The sequence below is a fragment of the Cylas formicarius genome, unplaced genomic scaffold (assembly GCF_029955315.1).
Source record: "Cylas formicarius isolate icCylForm1 unplaced genomic scaffold, icCylForm1.1 PGA_scaffold_4__25_contigs__length_36172078, whole genome shotgun sequence".
In the NCBI taxonomy this organism is placed as follows: Eukaryota; Metazoa; Arthropoda; class Insecta; order Coleoptera; family Brentidae; genus Cylas; species Cylas formicarius.
Genome location: NW_026844334.1, coordinates 6,411,669 through 6,432,828, shown reverse-complemented (window position 1 = coordinate 6,432,828; position 21,160 = coordinate 6,411,669). Strand labels below are relative to the sequence as shown.

At 35.6% G+C, this 21,160-nt stretch overlaps 1 protein-coding gene across 1 annotated transcript in view; it reads left to right on the top strand.

The window, feature by feature from the left end:
• LOC132700616 (furin-like protease 2) overlaps positions 1 to 21,160 on the top strand; it is a 543,155-nt gene that overhangs the window by 509,478 nt on the left and 12,517 nt on the right. The window contains exons 5-6 of the mRNA XM_060668045.1: positions 15,890 to 16,024; positions 19,718 to 19,877. Of these exons, the coding sequence (XP_060524028.1) occupies positions 15,890 to 16,024; positions 19,718 to 19,877 (295 nt within the window). The remainder of the gene's footprint in view (positions 1 to 15,889; positions 16,025 to 19,717; positions 19,878 to 21,160) is intronic.

The following is a 21,160-nucleotide window of genomic DNA, read 5'->3' as shown; positions in this document are numbered from 1 at the left end:
TATTCTTGTTGCCTTTGCTGCTCGTTCTCTCACCTCCTCCTCAATATCATCATATCCTGAGATTTCTATGCCTAAATACTTAAATTTCATTTCCTGCTGTATAACATTTCCTTCAGCTTCCAGTTTGCATCTCAATGGTACTTTTGATGTCGCCATACATTTAGTTTCTGGGTTGATAAGTGATTTGACAGTGCAGTTAAATCGTCGTCGGCATAACACAGAATACTAATTTCCTGATCGCCCATTCCGTATCTCTTTAGTAAGCGTACATTTCTTATTATTTCATCCATCCAGGGAGTGATAGAACCCAGTTAATTTTGTTCGTTCTTATGGTTTCTATGGTTTTGATGAGGTTGTGTGGGATTTGTCTATTGTAGAGGAGCTGTAACTGCACACGGTCGAACGCTTTTCCTAAATCTAAAATTGTCTTATGACAAAAACGACGTTTGTGCTTGATATACCCGATCTGAATCCCTGTTGTTCGTCTGCTAAGGATGTTAAGTGGTTAATTTTGTTTGTTATCACTTTTGTTGTAAGCTTCAATGTGGTGGTGAGATTTATGCCTCCGTAGTTTGAAGGCAGTTTTTTATCTCCTCTTTTAAACATCAGTATAGTGGTGCTCATTCGCCATTCATCGCGTATATTGTGTTGGTAAAAAAAAATTGAATTTGGGATTTTAACTGCTGTGTGAGATATTGACCGCCATATTTAAGTAGTTCGTTTGGAATGTCATTTTGCCCTGGGCTCTTCCTGTTCTTAACCTTCTGAGAGCTGTATTTATGTCGCATGTCTCAATCTGTACGTGTCGTTTGTCACTATTTCACGTGTTTCGTTCAACCTCGAATATGTTAAAGGGGCGCTCTTTCATTTTAAATGAATAAAAATTTGGAATTTTTTCTTCATCTTTCTGTCACTAACAGTTAGATACATGAGTCACGAAAAATATTATTCGGTTATAGTGTTATCTTAAGTGTGACGGAGTTACATTGAGACTCTTGGAATGTTAGAGAGTGACAAGAAATGTACGCAATTCCTGCGCATAGCACAATTTTGCGCCCCTTAATTGACGAAAACAAATTTAAACTTTCCGTGCAATAGTATTTTGAAGAGAAATGCACGGTATTCTGTGAAGAAATGATTGAATATATATAAATATATATATATATATATATATATATATATATATATATATATATATATATATATATATATATATATATATATTCTCACGTATTGATTCACGGATGGAAAAATGTGATGACACTATATTCCGGGATATCATCCGTTCGCTCGTTGAACTCCGACTGGAATCCTGCATCCGACTGGAATCCTGCAAATCTTGCATCCGACTGGAATCCTGTAGACGTTTCGCCAAAATCTCACTTGGCATCTTCAATGCTCGCGCTCCGAAAATACTTCGAACACTGCAAAACGTCTGCAGGATTCCAGTCGGATGCAAGATTTGCAGGATTCCAGTCGGAGTTCAACGAGCGAACGGATGATATCCCGGAATATTGTGTCATCATATATATATATATATATATATATATATATATATATATATATATATATATATATATATATATATATATATATATATATATATATATATATATATATATATATATATATATATATATATATATATATATATATATATATATATATATATATATATATATATATATATATATATATATATATATATATATATATATATAAATATAATAAAATATAATCCGATGTTGGGTTTGTTCATTAAAGTAAATATAATATCTACATAAGGGTGGCACAAGAAAGTGGGAACATTCTTTTTTTAAACGGCTTGAGATAGCGAATTGAAATTTGGAAGGGTTAATATAGGCTGAATGTCCAATTTTTTGACAATATGTAGTCGCACTTCCGGTTTTAGCGGAAACGACAGTAACTTTCGAATTTTAAATGGCACAATCTATATTTTTTTGCATTTTCGGATTGCAGAGATACGTATAATCTGATGGTTTTTCTCCCCTTTTTGTTTTAATACATTTTTATTTAATAAAAAACCTTTATGAAAATGTATTTAGTTATCTGTTTTTTCCGTTCCTGTGAGCTACAATTTTTCCCATGATCAGGTGACCCAATAAAATGTATTTATGATGATCTCAGCCTCCTAAATGCAGTTTTCGAAAATTAAATAAGAATTTAAAAAACAAAAAAAAAGAAATACCGTCATATTATACGTAGAATGGTCCCCTGAATCCAAAAATACAAAAAAAAAATTGGTTGTGCCATTTAAAATTACAAAGTTACTGTCGTTTCCGCTCAAACCGGAAGTGCAATCATTGAGTGCATATTAATATTAATATTAATACTATATTAATCATTCCAAATTTCAAATCACTATCTCAAGCCGTTTAAAAGTTACAGTGTTCCTACTTTCATGTGTCACCCGGTATACACCCCTCATGCATCGTAAATTATTAAAAGTCTGCATACCTTTTTCGAAATTCAACGAAAGCTGTCTAAAAGCGTCGTGTTTTTCAAAAAATAATTAATAATTAAATATGAATATTTAATAAAGTTATTTTGCACAACCAAGTTCTCTGTAAAGAGGAAAATGTAAAACTTTATTGCATTTTTATTTTATCTATAATAAGTAACATAGTAAAATGTTTTAAGGCAAAAATTGCAGTAAGTTGATGATACGCTTCCACTTGATAAGTAATTTCCGATCGATCTGCCTACGAGGAGGAAGAGAGAGAGAGAGAGAGAGAGAGAGAGTGGAAGAAAATGACTACTTCGCTGCCATAAACGGAAGAAAACTTATCGAATCTACAATCAGTCTCGAACCTATAATTTCGACGAGCCCGCGCGTACCTCTTAAATTATTATTAAACCAAACAACGATAAAAACCAAGTGCCGTTTGCCCACTACCGTTAATAAACTGAAGTAATTAAGGGTCTTGAATTGGTGGGGGTGAGGGGGGTAGTGAAGTACACCATGTCATTACGGAAACAGGGTGGCCTGACCCTAGCTGCGAATTGTACGTCAAATTTGATTTATTACCCGATAAACTTCGACGAGGGTGTCTCCTTCGTCGCAGATTGAACGGCAATATATTCGAACGAAACTCGAATTAAGAATTTCCGCAACGTGGAGACCGATTGGACAAAATTCTTCGCAAAGATTGAAGAATTTTGCAAGCTCTCTTGCTTCTGCTTAATGCGGCGAAGTAATAAATCATTATCGAAATGTCAGTCTCTGCTGTGTTCCATAGGCGTAGTCCGATTATTCTTATCCTTCTTGGATCGATCGGTTTTAGAGATAATACCACAAATACCGTCTGTCACTTAAGAAAATCCTCAATATCATGAAGATATGAACGTTGATCTTTTGAAAGAGCACTATCAACAGATGCTGCATCTTATTTCACCAGTTCTCGCTTAGTCTTAGTCCACCTAGATCTGTTATAGTCATAATACCAACTGACACTTAGGAAAATCCTCAACATCATAAAGAATACTTTCAGCAAATGGTGCATCTTTGTTCACCTAAGTCTGTTGCAGTCATAGATAGAATCAACTCTCACTTAAAACAATCCTCAAAGTTATGACGATATGAAATTTGGTATTTTAAAAAATACTTTCAGAAAATGGTGCATCTTAGTTCACCTGGGTCTCTTATAGTCGTAATACTAACTGTCACTTAGGAAAATCATCAGAATCATAAAGATGTGAACTTTGATGTTTTAAAAGAATACTTTCATCGAATGGTGCATCTTAGTTTACCTGAATCTGTTACATAATACATAATCTCATAATCATAAAAACGTGCATGATAAAGATATTACAGAAGTATCCTCTCAAAAGAAGGGTGCATTTTAGTGCATTGGCGTCTGTTATAGATAATACCAACTATAACTCAGGAAAATCCTCAAAAGTCATGAAGACATAAACGTTGATATTTGAAAAGAATACTTTCAGCAAATGCTGCATCTTGGTCTGTTATAGTCATAATACCAACCATCACTTAGAACAATCCTCAATATAATAAAGATATGAACTTTGATGTTTTAAAAGAATTCTTTCAATAAATGGAGCATCTTAGTTCACCTGAGTCTGTTACATAATACCACTGTCACTCAGAACAATCCTCAAAATCATGAAGATATGAACTTTGATGTATTAAAGGAATACTTTCAGCAAATGGTGCATCTGGGTCGGTTATGGCCATAGATAATACCAATCACACAGGAAAATCCCAAGGTCATAAAGAAGTGAATGGTAAAGATATTTCAGAAGTATCCTTTCAACAAATGCTGCAACTTAGTCCACCTGTGTCTGTTATAGTCATAATACATATTGTTCATTATTAATTAAATTAATTATCACACAGGAAAATTTTGATTACGTGAATGATAAAGATATTTCAGAAGTTTCTTTTCAAAGAATGGTGCATCTTAGTTCATCTGGGTCGGGTTAGCCATATATTATAGAAGCTTTCATGCAGAAAAATCCTTAAAAGTCATTAAAAAATTAACGCCTGAGCGTCATGAAGTAATGAAGCAAATCCTCAAAAATTATGAACGTTGATGTTTTAAAAGAATGCTAATAATAATGATATTGTCATAAATAATACCTGGCAACACCCAGAAAATTTTCAAAAGTGTTGAAGATATAAACGTTGATATTTTCGAAGAATTCTTTCAGCATTTGCTGCATCTTCGTCCACCTGGGTCTATTATAATCCTAGATACTCAAGAAAATCATCAAAAATTGATCTTTTCGAAGAGAGCTAACAGCAAATATAATATACCATACCACCTGGATCTGTTATACGCAAAGGTTCAAAAATGATGATGTTCACATGATATTTTAGAAGAAGACACTTTTTATGAATTACACCCCGTGAAATTGATGTGATCAAAAGAATATGGAAGAATGAATCAATTCTTATTATTAATTAATTATTATTTAAACAAGTATAACAAACATGTCCTGAAATGCCATAAAAAAAAAGTTGATCCTCTTTGCAGCATACTTTTAAAAAATTACCATTAAATTAAAGCGTTTGGCGTTCCCAATTTTATAATTAATGCCCTTTAATAACTCGACAAAAAGCGGCCGTGTAATGCGTCCCATTTTAATATAATTTGATTTATGGCAATTTTGGGACGGACTTTAATACCTTTATCGCGTTAAACAGTCGATATAAATATTTCGGGCATATTTTCGCCCGTTGAAACTTTTAGTGCCCCCCGCGCTGCAGTATTTTTACTACACGCAGATGAAATACGGACGACGTATTTATCGCCGGTTCAGATTAACTTTTTTTTACTCGATAAATAACAGAAAATAATCCAGTTTTCGATTCTGGATCCTCGATACTGCTATGCTGTGGTGATTAAGGCGAGAAAATAATAAATTGTAAATTTTTCATTGACAGGACCGATTAAATGGTTAAAGAGGGTACGGAAATTTCTAGAACAATCTCGATAATATAAAGTAAATCGCACAAATTTTAATTTTATTTTTAAAAAATTATTTACGTAATAAAGATTTTATGAAATTCTAGATTTTTGTTAAATTGCACTTATATATTGTTATATATTTTTCTGGTAACATTATTTTTCTTTTAATACTTATAATCTATAAACGTATGCTACAAATGCAAAAATGTAATATTAATAAATACGATTTTGCTAATTATTCATATTAATCCTTTATAAAACTAATTTTTGGAATTATTTTCGAATCGGATATTTCATTATTTCATAAGCTACATATATAAATAATGATTAATTTAATTAGTTATAAATTATTTTTTTCTTGAGCACTTTTATAATGAATAACCCGAAAGCAACCCAGGGGAACATCTATTTAAATGCATTCAGCGGAACTTTTTCCGTCTCGCTGATAAGGATGTTACCGGTTTATTTTATTCCTCCCCCTCACAATTTCAGCGAGGTAATTGTCGGGCGACTTGTATTTTTAACGAGGGAAACACAAAGCGAAACTTTATTAAAAATATTTAGTTTTTTATTTCCGACGAACTTCAATTAGCCTTGAGTCAGCAGAGAATCCGGTATTCTGACTGAGAACTCAAAGAAAAATCTTTTTCATATAGTTTTTTTTTAATTTTTAACAAATATGTTGTATTTTATTTCATATTATACAGGCTTATAACAGACAGCATTTATGAAACTGGCAAAATACCTCAAGAATGGTTAGAATCAATTTTCGTACCATTCCCAAAGAAAACAAACCCCAAAGACTGCGGAGACTTTCGCCTAATTAGTTTAATGAGTCATGCGTTAAAAGTCCTACTGAAAATAATTCATAACCGCATCTCTAGTAAATGCGAAGCGAACATTGAGGATGACCAATTCGGCTTCAGGAGCGGAATGGGCACGAGAGAGGCTTTGTTTAGATTACTGGTGCTATGATCAACAACGAGACATCTTCATCTGCTTCATAGACTTCGAAAAAGCATTCGATAGAGTGAGACATGATGGATGGAACCAGAGCGCTAGAATCAGAATAGAGGGATCCAAGTCCGAGCAAATCGGGATTGGCAGGGGAGTTAGACAGGGATGCGTCTTGTCCCCTTTGCTGTTTAACCTTTATTCAGAATTTATATTTGACAGAGCATTAGATACGCTGACGATACTATTCTAATCGCCGACTCGGATGTGGGTTTGCAGCGACTCCTCGAGCGCGTTAGCAATACCTGCGAAGAGTTCGATATGAAAATAAACGTTAAGAAAACTAAGGTAATGGTAATTAAAAAATCAAAGAATGTCCCACAACCAATACAAATAAATGGAAAGATACCAGAAGAAGTGGGCAGGTTTCAATACTTGGGATGCTGGATAGATAACAAATTAGATCCAGACACAGAAATAAGATCGAGAATAGAACAATCCAGAAACTCTTTTGTACGGCTCAGAAAGCTCCTATACGTCTCACGAATCAAGACTCTCAAAATGTTATGTGTGGTCTACTCTCTTGTACGGAGTCGAAACATAGACACTAAAAACACAAACCATTAATAAACTAGAAGCTTTCGAGATGTGGACATATCGCAGAATACTTAAAATACCATGGACATCGCATACCACGAACGAAGAAGTTTTGCGCAGGCTGGGAACTGAACGAGAACTATTCAAGCTTGTGAAAGTCCGTAAGACTGCATACCTGGGTCACATCCTGAGAAACGACAAATACCGATACGCACAGCCCATCGTCAAGGGAAAGATCGAAGGCAAGCGGGGGCTGGGTCGGAAGAAACTGTCATGGCTGAGGAATATACGTCAGTGGACTGGCATGGACTTCGAAGAGCTCATAAGATCTGCTGAAGACAGAGAGAGATTTGCCACTGTGATATCCAACCTCCGCTGATGGAGATGGCACGTCAAGAAGAAGTAACAGACAGTAAAATTGTAGACCCCTTATGAAAAAGGAAAAAGATATTTCTTTTGAAAACTTTGTTTGTCAGCTTTCGTTTTCGATATAAAGAGAATTTAAAAAATAATCAGTGGCGTCGTTGTACGAAAACCCTTCAAAATTGAGGACAGTGTTTTGTTTATTACTTCCTCTATATCGAAAACCAAAACTGACAAAAAACAAGCATTTAAATGAAGTTTTCGTTTTTGTAATTGTTCAATCTGTTCATTGATAAGGAAGGCAAGGTAAATTTTCTATAATCAATTTTGTATTTATGTTAAACCACCCTGAAGACTCTGTGGAGTCATTTTTATTGAATGAATGATATGATGATACTAGATGTTAGTAATGAGGAGTTATGTTTTATCACTCCACAAAAATAGGCAATTTATTTTAAATATTGTTATATAATAATATATTAATGTATTGTATACACTAGACATACCTATTAATATTAATATAATTTATAGTTATCAATTTCTGTATATATCTATCTACACAAATAAAATGTTAAACAAACTTGGCGTAACAAGGTTAAAACAATAAATTATGAAACTTTGACTACAGATTGCTTAAACAAAGAATTACCATCCTGATATTCAATTGTAACGTAATGTAAGTAACGTTTCAACGTATACGACAAAATGTTAATAGTTAAAATTGATATTTAAAGAAAAAAAAAAGAAATAGAAAGATTCACACTGAGAAAAGAGAGAGAGATGGTCCAAGACCTGTTTCCTCAGGCATAGACGTGAGCCTCTCTCTTTTTCTTTCATTTTTCCTTTAAACCTTTCTATCTTCCTTTCTGAATCTCTAAAAATGTCTGTCTCTCTTTAAACGTGCGTGCTCAAATGTTTCCTACGAGAGGTCTAGAAAACTAATGATAAGCAATCCTGCACCACGACTCGCCTATCCCAACTAATAACAAATGTCGTAGGGAATAACATTCCTCCTCATTTTATTATTTGTACTGCCTGCTGTTGTAATTAAATAAAGCACAGTTTGATATCGTCGCTGTTCACTTTGTTTGATGATTATTTACATACCAGACGAAAAAAAACCAACAAAGTTCCAACCAAGAACGTAGCCATGGCAACAGAAAGCATTACCGACGGAACGTGTGTTCGAAATTCGGTAGTAGCGCACCGATGTCGTTTTCTGTTTATTCGGCGAAACTCTGTTTTCTTTCTAATTAAAACGGGACTTCTGTTTTTAAGGAGCTTTTAATAATCTACTTACTGGAATCGTCCTCGGGAAACACTAGAAACTCTTTCCTCGGCCTGGTAACTGAAAGTAAGATTTCGTCGAGGTTTCGTTTTTAGATAGTCGGATTACTTCGGATTCGCGGAAAACTTAATTAAAATATAACCAACGGTCGAAATATTACGAGGAATATTTTAGTGACTCAAAATTTCGACCACCAAACCGTCCACAAAACTTCGTTCAGTTTTAACCAATAAGTAAAAATCAAATAAGGTGCGAGAGAAAATTGACATAAATTTGAAAATTTCATCCCGTCTCATCAATTATCAAAAGTAAGTATAAGGCGGAATTGCATGTAGCTCTTAATCAAAGTGGCAGGCAGAAAAGAACATTCCAGGTCCAAGAGTCTCACCAAAATGAGACTAATACATATTACATATTAAGCAGAGCGCCACACCCAAGTATTCCGTTCAACATACATTTTGTTGATTAGAAGGAAGGTAAGTAATAATATAAAAAGAAGTACACTGATTTAAACCTCTCTTGAACCAGACGTTACTTTAGCGCCATTTTGTATCTATCTGGCTCTCTTTCTATCAATTATCCCAGAACCGCGTTAACTATACTACTTACGAAGTAATTTTCACGGTAGAAGGGAATATTTGAACTTATTAGTGATAAAACTCTATGCCTACCCACATTTTATACTTTTCTTCAAGTAAGATTTGGTTGATATTCACTTAAGGATGATGTTTTCGTAGATTGAAACTTTAATATAAAATATATGGGTAGGGAAACATGCTTTCATTCCAGCCAAAGGTTTTCCGAAAAAAAAAAAAAAAAAAACTTTCGAGGTCGAGCTTATCGCGACGTTAATTGAATCAACGTTGAAGAAGATATACGGCGGCATAAAACAAACGCGTTGAAAGAAAAACCGCGCCATTTTTCATGCCGCGAATATTACGATTCGTATAAATTAACATTAATTTGTTTAATATCCGTTTACAGCAGGCTGGAATAAAAGGAAACCGTTTTCGTTGGTAACCGCTCCCCTCGAAATTGATATAATCGGCTCATTGCTCAGCGGTGCGGTCAATATCAAAATTACTTCTACTAGTTTGGCAACCAAGTCGAATACTTTACTTATGGGTGCAGTGGTCCCGATAAAGATCATCTCTCGATGTAACGGACATAAATTTAAGTTCTGCTCTTTCCCTTTTTGATTATGAGGTTGGATATTTCTACGATTCTGTAAAGGAAACAATCCGTTGGGGTAAATCTTCTAGTGCTTGATAGTATAGCAGTAAATCTTGTGTTTCGTCAGTGAAGCATGAGGCGATGACCAAAACTTCTAGAGTTTGGCTTCATATTTCAATTGCTATTTAAAGTAATATTTTGCCATATTTTGTCTAGGATTAGATGAAAGATCACTTCGAATTTCGCTTCATTTCAGCACTACTTATTATTATCGAATTATCCTTCGTTTGGGTAAACCTACTCCCCAAAGAACAACATTATGAAAACAAATACAAATACAATATTTAACGGGAATTATGACACCACCAATAGAGTTATTTTTGATTTGATGGGTAAGTTATAATATTGCGTTTCTAGTTGAGCATGGTTTTGAAGTGACGCAGATGTTTTTGTAATTAAGTATTCCAAACTGCCGACAGCGGAAAGAAAATAATGCGGTTGAGGTTACACGATCGAATGTTGTCGATGTTGCGGAGATGAATAATAAATAAGTCGGTCCACGTTCGATAGGAAAACTTTAATTAGAAACGCGAAAGTAATTGAGGGAATCCGCTTCGCTGCAGTGTCCGCATGTAGCAAATTAGATCGGTGTCGGATTGAGCTATTGATTAAACATTACGCTGAAATTTCGAGTATATATACATCGGCGAGGGAGGAAAAACAAAAGAACCGAACACTGTTTAAACATTATCGTAGCTATCCAATTAGAATTCCGTTAACTAAAGCTCGGTTGCGAGGCAAAAAGTTTTACCGTTGTTCTATTGCCCTTTGTGTATACGAACGTATAGCCACGATTCCGGCGGAATTGGAAATAGTGAAAATGGGAAAGTCGAATATTATCGCCACAATGTGGAATACTGTTTCCGCAAAAGCCCACAACCGTGTGTGTTGTGCGACGTATTTCGACCTTAATTTGTTCTTGTCATACGAAATGGATGGAAAAGATATCATAGTGGAGCCCAGATATCATATCACATCAACTGAATTAAATACCACAACACGCGCCACAAATTGGTTATCACATAAATAATCTAAACTATTGTGATGTAATCGAACTAACCTATATAGGTTAGTTTATTAAGCAATTTAGGTTACACAATTTTCCCCTTCTCGATCTCAATAAGTAGATATTAAACCTACCTCACAACTTTTATTGCAATTTTATCGATAAATAGGCTCAAAAGGGCTTAAAGTGTAATTGAATACTGATATTCGTACTGCGTGCGTTTTCTCGTCGAAATGCCGCTTGAGGGCGTATTTTAAACTAATGGCTTCCTTGAAGATACAAATCGCACATTTATTTGCACGATTCTTGGGAGTTTGTACGGAAAATATTTTATATTAAGAGTATAAAGAAAATTTTCTTCATACGCGTAGGCAGCAAAACCTATATTCCTAAATTGAAATCTCAATCGAAGGTTAAGTGCATTGAGCTTTTTATACCCATTAGCGCGGAACGAAATAACAATAGATTTTATAAACTTCGAGATAATCATAAAGGAGGACGGAAAACATGAAAAGAAGCTTTCAGCTTTCAGTTTAGGAACTTCAAGGGTATTTATTTATTCATGTTTTACAGACCATTCAGCAGTCAGGCACAGCTAACCAATTACAGAATGGCACAATATAGGCTTATACTATTTAACAAAACCTACAATGAAAGCAAAGGTTGGATTTAAATGAATTACAACTACTAGCTAAAGAATTGTATATACATTTGTTTTAAATAAACTTATTCTTAAATCATTCATATCTAATCATCATCTTATTATAATAATAATTAAAGCCATCCCTTGGAGAATCACCGTACAGTGAAATTTCACTGACGTTTGCAGGTAATTTGATTAGTCCTACCCGAAGCATCAAAGGTCCCAGAACTTCGTTAGCTATACTACTTACGTATTAATTTTGACAGAAAAGCAATCCTACTTACAAAAACTCAGTATAGTGGTAAAGCACCTTTGGGAATTCTAGGATAGCAACTAGCACTAGCCAATCAAAGATTGCTATCTAAAACATGAATTTTTGGCTCGATTAGGATACTATATCCGGTAGCAAATTCCTGTTCCGAATTATTACCGAGCCGACATATCATGAGAGCCATTTCTGGTGTAGAGTTGCCGAGCCATTACATGGGAAACAATTCGAATGGGAAGATTAAAGCCAGGGCCATATTTTAGAATCTCGCGCGGCTTCGCGGTCGTGACGTTCGGCATGAATGCGTCGCGGGCGTCGCGACGCGAAGGGGACGCCGCTCGCGTGAACCTGACAAATTCTAGAAATTTACCAAGTTGAATTAACTATATAGCGCGGAGCGCATATAACGTTTTAAAGTTTCAGCTTAAATTGGGCGTTTGTCAACATAAATCACAATTATTGCCGCGTCACATTCCCGGATTTATAACTTCGGGCACACTGGCGATGCCTGCCTGGCTGGCTGCATTCGTCTAGTTCTGTTGACGACGGCGCTTTTGTGCCGAACGTCCCCAACTCTCCGGGGGGGTTTTGTGCAACCGGGAGATAAATCTGATCTCCAATTTTCATCGGTTATTTTTTTAATTGAATACGGCGTCTGGGTAATTCGTCGCGTAATAGATAGTGACGTAACGCGTCGAAGACTGTTACCGTTAGTATAGCCGGCTTACCAATAATTTTTCCTTGGTAATGAGGACAGTTCTGGAAATATAATAATAACGACAATAACAATAATAACAAAAGAAGAAGAACAATAACAATAACAAAAATAATAATAATAATAATAATAATAATAATAATAATAATAACACTGATGCAACCGCATATCAACAAAGACACGTCCCTGAATTTTCCTAAAACAAGGGTACTTGTTCCCCGAAACCGAGGCATTTGTAACAGCAATACAAGACCAGGTCATGGCAACAAGAAATTATAAAAAATACATAATTAAGGAAAATATTCCAACAGACAAATGTAGAATGTGCGCAGAACAAACTGAATCGATCGACCACATAATAAGCGGATGTCGAACGCTCGCCCCAAATCAAGACACCAAACGACATGACAACATCGGCAAAGTAATACCCCAAGAACTCTTGAAACTACACGACACAGAAACGAAGGGGACAATACCGTACTACAAAGACAATCCAAAAAGTGTAGTTGAAACGGAAAACTACAAAATGTATTGGAATAGAGAAATAATAACCGATCTACCTCTGCAACATAATAGGCCAGACTTGGTGTACCGAAAAAAAAAGTATACATAAAAACCTACTTACCTGACTGACTTCTCCGTCGCACTCGCCACAAACCTGCAAAAAAAGCACGACGAGAAAATTAGTAAGTACTTATCTCTTGCCAATGAAATAAAAGATATGTGGAACCAAGAAAGAGTCATTGTAGTACCAATTATTACAAGCGCAACCGGAAAAATACCATATACATTGATCGAAAACCTAAAAAAGCCCAACATTAGAGAACAGATATGCCACCAACTACAAAAAATAACTCTCATTAAAACCAGCGTAATTGTCAGACGCGTACTTAACGACCCCCACAACTAAACAACAAAACATGTTCAAAATTACCTAAAACTTACCCACCTGACTTTTTGCAGCCAATGCCAAAACAGGAAAGGAGCCACATCCAGCGATGACTGAGGAATCCATTAAATAATAATAATATTAATATTGGTCAGTTCCACAAACGAATTACCAGACCAACAGTAAAGAAGCAGCAAACATGGCGATGGTTAACCCATGGACGGATAAAAGGTGAAACTGAAGCACCAATAGCTGCTGCTCAGAATCAGGACGATGGAAAATGCAGACTGTATAACAAAAAATTGAAACGATCGACCACATTGTAGCTGGCCGTGAGATACTGACTAGATCTGAGTATATCCAACGACATGAGCAGATCTGCAAGTATATCCATTACGAACTTTTAAAATTGCTAGAGGAGGATCGCATTTACAAATGATATATGCACAACCCGGAGGGCATGGTAAAGGTGGACAATACTGTAATAATATATAATGAGCCTGTTCACAGAGATAGAACTATCCCAGCAAATAGGCCAGATATAATAATCAGGGATGACAAGAAAAGAACATGTAAGCTGATAGAAGTCTCTGTCCCTGCTGATAGCAACATCGAACTTAAAGAAACTGAAAAGTTCATAAAAAATAGAGACCTCTCCATCGAAATCTCCAGGATGTGGAACGTAAACGTAAAAGCCAGTAATAGTAAGCGACCTTGGAACATGTTCTAAAGAACTGCAAAAACATGTCCGCAAACTGCCGCAATCAACTATTAGTCAAGAAAACCTCCAAAGCATTGCTCTCTACGGAATTGCGCACATATAATGATAATATTAATAATATTAATAATAATAATAATCAAATTAACGATAATCAGAACCATAATAATGAAATTCAAGGCATATCTCCCTAAGGAGTATCGAAAGATTTGTCGCAGTTGTGAAAAACAAAGTAACAAAAACTCTCCACTCCTAATTGGCTATAAAACACAGTCTAATGAAGAACCCAGGATCTAGAAGATATACCTGAACCTACCAATTGAATACAAACATGTCCGACCTACAAAAAAAAAACTACTACTATTGGCTACGTGAAATTTCCAGCTTCAACTGTAAGTGTGTTAAAGGCAGTGCTGCAGTAATACATACTTCCAACTTAAACGGCGAAGTGTTAATCTTGAAATCTTGATCTCAGCTACTCAATATTACCTATTTTTGTGAATATTGCAGAGGAGGATCTATGATCCAGTACATGTTTCAGCCTCTTAAACTGTAATCTTCAACTACTTAAACTACTTTTAAAAACCGACTTAGAGGAGAACTGTAAATTTCATACTGAATCTCAAAACGAACGTTCATGTTCCTGAGTAAAGAATATTTCGCAATTTTAAATATACAAATTGCGAGTGAAAATTAAAATATTTTTTCCACCAAACGTTCTCAAATCATAAACGAATCTGATACAGCTGTTCTGGATTTTTTGTAACCTAGTTAAATCAGCAACTCTTAAGAATAGACAGTACAATGAAAGACTGTATCTTTTTTTTTGATACTGTTAAATTCAGTATAAGTTTACTTGCATATAACTTAAATTAAAAAAAAGAAAATTAAAACAAATATTCTTTCCACCAAACTTTCTCAAATCATAAACGAATCTGACACAGCTGTTCTGGATTTTTTGTAACCTAGTTAAATCAGCAACTCTTAAGAATAGACAGTACAATGAAAGACTGTATCTTCTTTTTTGATACTGTTAAATTCAGTATAAGTTTACTTGCATATAACTTAAATTAAAAAAAAGAAAATTAAAACAAATATTCTTTCCACCAAACTTTCTCAAATCATAAACGAATCTGACACAGCTGTTCTGTTATTAAACGAAATAAAAATTTTACTAAAAATCGTTAGTGAAGTAACCGAGCTTGTGGCAAGTCGATGGGACTAATGTCGACCAACTACAAATTTTCGAAAATAAAAATATTGAAATTTTTTTCGGTCTGGAACTCAGCTCAAAGGGGATACTTGACAGTAAATACATGAATAATCTAAAATTAAATTGAATAGGAATCTAGCAAAGACGAAGAGAGACCAAGAAAAATTAAACACTATCAAATGTCACCAAGGCTGATGGAATTTCTTTATAAAAGTTTAGGAAAAGTGTTTTAACGCAACTCAACTATTAAATCGCATTACATCAAACGTCATCCCTTAGATCCGAGGTAGTGATTTCTATCACAAGCATCGCGCGATCACATAAATCACCAAGAACGTTATTTAACATATTTAATAGGAAAACCTTTTAAAAATACACGAGTGCCAAATATATTTTCGTTTGCCCCGCCGTTCGTTGAGACGTTTTATCACTTACGTCCCGTGTTTTCCACCCCTGACAAGACGTACGGCTGGCCTTCCAGCCTCCCTCCCGACCCTTCGCCACCTCCGAAAAGTCCGACAACACTGAAATTTTTAAATTTATTTCCAGAATGGGGGTGCGAAAGATGGATTGGACATGAACTTGGCGCCGGCCTGGCAAAAGGGGTACACCGGCAAGGGGGTGGTCGTGTCGATTTTGGACGACGGCATCCAAACCAACCACCCTGACCTCGCTCAGAATTACGTAAGTACGAGTTTAGAGCCCAAAGCAAAATAATTAGGCTTAATTATCTCTCCGGATGACGGAGGACGCAGAAGTCATGAAAGAATTAACTTATGTCAAATTGATTATTATAGTTTAAATTTATTTTATCAGTGTATTTCCATACCAAAATATCGTTAGATTTCTATAATTAGAAGTATTTCAAAAAAATTCAACTACCGACTTCAGATTTTCAGAGAAGTAGAAGTCCACACTTACATTTAAACTAATGAAACTGGGCGCCATTAAATATCGCTAAGTATTAAAAAAAAAAGATTTTTTTTATGTCATTTTGGTTTTGAGAAAAAAAATTCTAGAAAACTATTAATCCGATCGGCAAAATTCTTTTACCAGAAGACGCAGGAGATACGGTACTATAAGTTTCATTTCAATCATTTTTTCGATTATGTACAGGGTTTTTTTTCAATTATAGACAAAAATCTAAAAGATCCTGAAAATTTTTTTTTCCAGAGTAAATTATAAAATTTGTAGAAAATATGGCTAATTGGTTAAAACAGAGCTACAATTTTTGTCTATCACGTACGCTGCTCGAGATATTAGAAAAAATCTGATTGTTGCAGCGTAATTTCTCGAAAGCCGTTTACTCTGTTGGAAAAAATCATATTCCAGGAAACGTGGGCGATTCAGGACTATAACTTTTATTTCGTACATTGTTTAAATTATATTCAGGGCGTGTCGTTTATGGGCAAAGAAAACTAAAATTTCCGTTTTTGTGGATAAATTATTAGGGATAAATGAAAAACTGTTTAATATGAGATTTGATATAAACACTATCGTAAAAAAAGAGAAATTTCCAGCTTTCGTCTATCCTACGGGTGCGCAAGATATTTGAAAAAATACCTTTGGGAATCGCTATTATTTGTAAAAAAATATAATATTTAGTATTTAATAAAGTGTGTGGTAACTTTGAAGTTCAGCGAGACGTGGAGGATGGTTTATACAGGGTGTATGCACAATAAAATTACTGCAAGAAATCTCGAAGCGCGTTCTTTTCAAAATACAATACAAAATACGATTTTTCGAAAGCTATCTTGTTTTTAGTCGTTTCCATTTATTTCAAGAGAAAATGTAAATTTTCGACATCCATCGCCTATAAGGCTTAATTTGACCAATAAATCGAGATGACCTAGAGAAATACATCCCAAGGAACCGCATAAGCTTCCAACGATGAACTAACCCCTTTATCGGCATCGAATCGTATAAAATTAGGTAAACAGGGACGCGTCTGTGTTGTCCAAATTGCATCTGCAACTCTATTTGGCGCGGTCTATCCCTGGGGACCAATAACGGGTTCTGGGCGCCCATCACATTCGCCATATTGCTAATTAAACTTGGTCGCTAACAATTACGCAAACTTTAAACTGGCAGAGTCGCTTTATTTAGTTTTCGCGGATGTGTGTGAGTGTGCGAGCACGTTATAACGAGATTACTACTTTGTAAGTCGGGTAGGCGTAATTGGGCATACATTTCAAAATCAAACTCTTGTGTAGGTCGCGCGAAATTTTGAAAATTGATATTTTCCGTTCTGCTAACCAGTCACAAACTCTACACTTTGTTTTATTTATCCTAATTAATTATTGTTGAATATCAATAGCAACTATTATCGCCAATAATACCGAACGAGCCACAGATTTTCCTCTATTCTTCATACACCTTGTGCAATAGGGATTTCGTCTATAGTGTGCGATAATCCGGATTACGGTTCGATGATTTCGAACCGCTATCCCTTATTGGTTTTCGCGTTAATTATCTGCGTAATTCCTCGATATAAAGGTACCACAAAGCCTTTTCAACTACGCACAATACCCGGTACGGAGTGATGCCCGAATTTCAGCGTTTGCCGTTCGAAATACAACGATCGTCTCGCGTATAGTCTTATAATCCAATTTCCCGGGCTTCGTCGTTTGTGTACGAACTTAAAAGCTGCGGTATGTTTCGGTTTAGCTCTGATGCACGTGTCTGTGTGTATGTCGGTTTTCCTTTTCGATCGATACGTAGGAGAGCTTTCGATGTGGTTCCGTTGAAATCCAGCTTTCGACTGCGACCAATCACAATGGAGAATTGGGCCACCGTTTAAAAAAACCAATACAAACGGATTCAATTCTTCTCCCTACTAAAGAGTATCCTACAGTCGTTCTTTGACACCTCCTTCTTGAGGACACATCCTGCTCCATCCACTTAATTGTTCTTCGATTTTATGGTATTTAAATGCAGTTAGATGTCGCCATAAAGTGTTCAGTTTTCGAGTTTGCATAAGAGCCTATCCTGTATCTTCTTCAAGTGTCCGAATACAACTTTAATCGGAGTAACTTGGCTACGATCGTCTGCAAAACCGCACTCCGACAGACATGTATACATTCTGTAAGTCCTCCTTCCCGGCCTCTCAAGTCATTCTAAACATGAAACTAATCCCGGACAACTTCAATAACTCATATAAGTTAAGCAATCTCCCCATAAAGCGGGGGTTATTTGCGACGGTCGACCCTCACGGACTCTCATACATATTCCTCGAGAATTATCAAATTAACCGGCCATTTCCTAGACTTCCTCGCAACGACTTAAGTTTATAATAACTGTTTAATCGCGTCTTAAATCGTATTAACACTTCTCGGCAGGATTCCCCATCGTTATAGGGATATTTGAGACAAATTAGCGACGAGGATACCGAGCCTCCCGGTTGGGAGAGGGTCCGAGGATACTTCAGATTTACATTTCGTAGGTCTGCGGAGTTGGATAGATTTAGGTCTTCCGGTCTTAGTTTAATCTGACTTGACTCCCGTTATTTAATGAACATCATTCCTTGCCAGATAAAAAAAAACACTCTAAATTTTATTAATCCATTATGCGCAAATAATCCGCCAATTTGAGAGTTAGAAATTACGTATTTGCCAAAGGATTTATACATATCGAAATTTTCCATTTTATTAATTATAAGTTTGTTATTTATTCGTTGTAAATTTATCGATTTAATAACATTGTTAAATGTTTAATTAACTTCGCATTTGATATTATTCCCTGTGCGCATTTATTTAAATCGTTGCACTGCGACCTTTTCATTATAGCGAATATTGATTTATTAATATTCTCGTAAAATATGTAATTCGACAACCGATACGCTTATTTACACAATAATACTGCTTTTGCCTCATTTCAAAACAAGCTTTTTCTTCGCTAAATTTTACCACATATTATTCCAAGACAAAGCTCAAAAAAGAGACGATGTATAATGTAATATAAAGTATGACGAGATGACTAGATACATAAGAGAAATCGTTTGCAGTATCTTTGTACGATACATAAGTATCGGCTTAATCCTTTCACTGGAGTGTAGATTTAAATTTCAAATTTTCTTCGCCTTCTGTCGCTATATAAATCCTACAATAACGAAGTTATTCCCTGTATAGTTTTTCCTATGTTCACCGGGAAATATAATTAATGATGCTTCTCACTTTAAGCAGATAACGTTACAAATTCGTGAAAATCTCGAATGATGGATCGTCTGCCGTTATTAAATGCAAATACATTTGCAACGCTCGGCATTTAGAACGGGCAACGTGAACGATTACCGGAAATTCTTCGAGCAACTGCGCCGTCTTTTTTGCGAACAATATTTTATTATTCTGTCGTATTGTACGAGACGTTTTGGTGTTTCAGGACCCGCTAGCCAGCACGGACATCAACGGCGACGACGACGACCCCATGCCCCAAGACAATGGGGACAACAAACATGGCACTAGATGTGCGGGAGAAGTGGCAGCTGTAGCGTATAACCAATTTTGCGGCATAGGAGTGGCCTATAACGCTAGTATCGGCGGTAAGCGACATGTTTTCCGTTATGCTCGCCATTTTTATGTCGTTTGCGTCACGTGACGTCGACGACATCGTGTCGCAGAACCCCCATACAATATCTACTAGCGGCCGATCGCTAAATCGATTAATGAAATGGTTTATGGATTTGTCAAATTGAATTTCGCCCTCTATCCCCCGTTTCACGACGAAATTAAGGGACAATAAAATTTTAATCGAAGGCGACAAACGGCAAATTATTATTCAAGATCAAATGAGCCGCTACCATTTGTTTTAACTAATTCGTTCGGAATCAACTGCGAACGTTTTTTCGTCCGCCATTGCTCCGTAAAAATCGCACTTTAATAAAATCAATTTATCAGCTTTTTGCGATAAAAAGACCCCGCCCCGGCCCCGAAATGTTTTCCATTAAATTAATTAATTTCAAACGAAACTTCGTTACGCCATGTTTTTTGTTACGAGTGAGAAAAATCGGATTTTAAACCCAATCATTGGCGCGTTTTTTTTTTGTTTTTTTTTATTCTCAAAAGAACTTTGAATATCCACTAATTCGCAGTGTCTGCAAATGGATTTAATTTTCGATTGAATTTGGTTCCCTTCTTCCGAAACTCTCTTAAGCATATCTCGTTATAAATGAAATTATTAGGCAAGTAAATATGAAGTTGATAGTGGTCGATTAGTGGTAAAAAACACGAAAGCAGCCAGTTGTTCTAAACCCTAACAGTCACTTGTTTCCCTCCTACAATACAAATCATCGACAAATACAAATCCAGGCCTTTTCGATCTGGATCGAGTTTACTGAATTAATCTGAAATCTAAAGGTTTTCTTTATTCTAATTATATTTTTTTACACTGTCAAGTACCCATAAATCAAATGACTCTTTCTTCTTCATTAATTCAAGAACTGGAAAGACATATATTACTTATTAGCAGCTAACTAGATTTGAAGCAGTCCCAGTTATGTCGTATCTACTGATAAACCCGATGACGTAACCGAATGTCGTTCTTACCGATTTCCTTCCTGATGTTCTTAAAACTGGTGCGAAAGGAAACATATGAGCACATTGAAAGATTAGAAACTCTGTCGCTTTCCAGTGAAAGTGCATTTTCCCATGCTAAATCCATGGTCCATAAAAGATTTCTAGTTATCAACGAACTACTTATACTGAACCCTCTATTACAATCTCATCTAGTGTGGAGATTTCTTTTTTTTTTAACTTTTACGTACGCCTATGACCAACACCGAAGTTGAGCGGAACTGGACGGAATTTCCCATTTTATGTCTTCCAC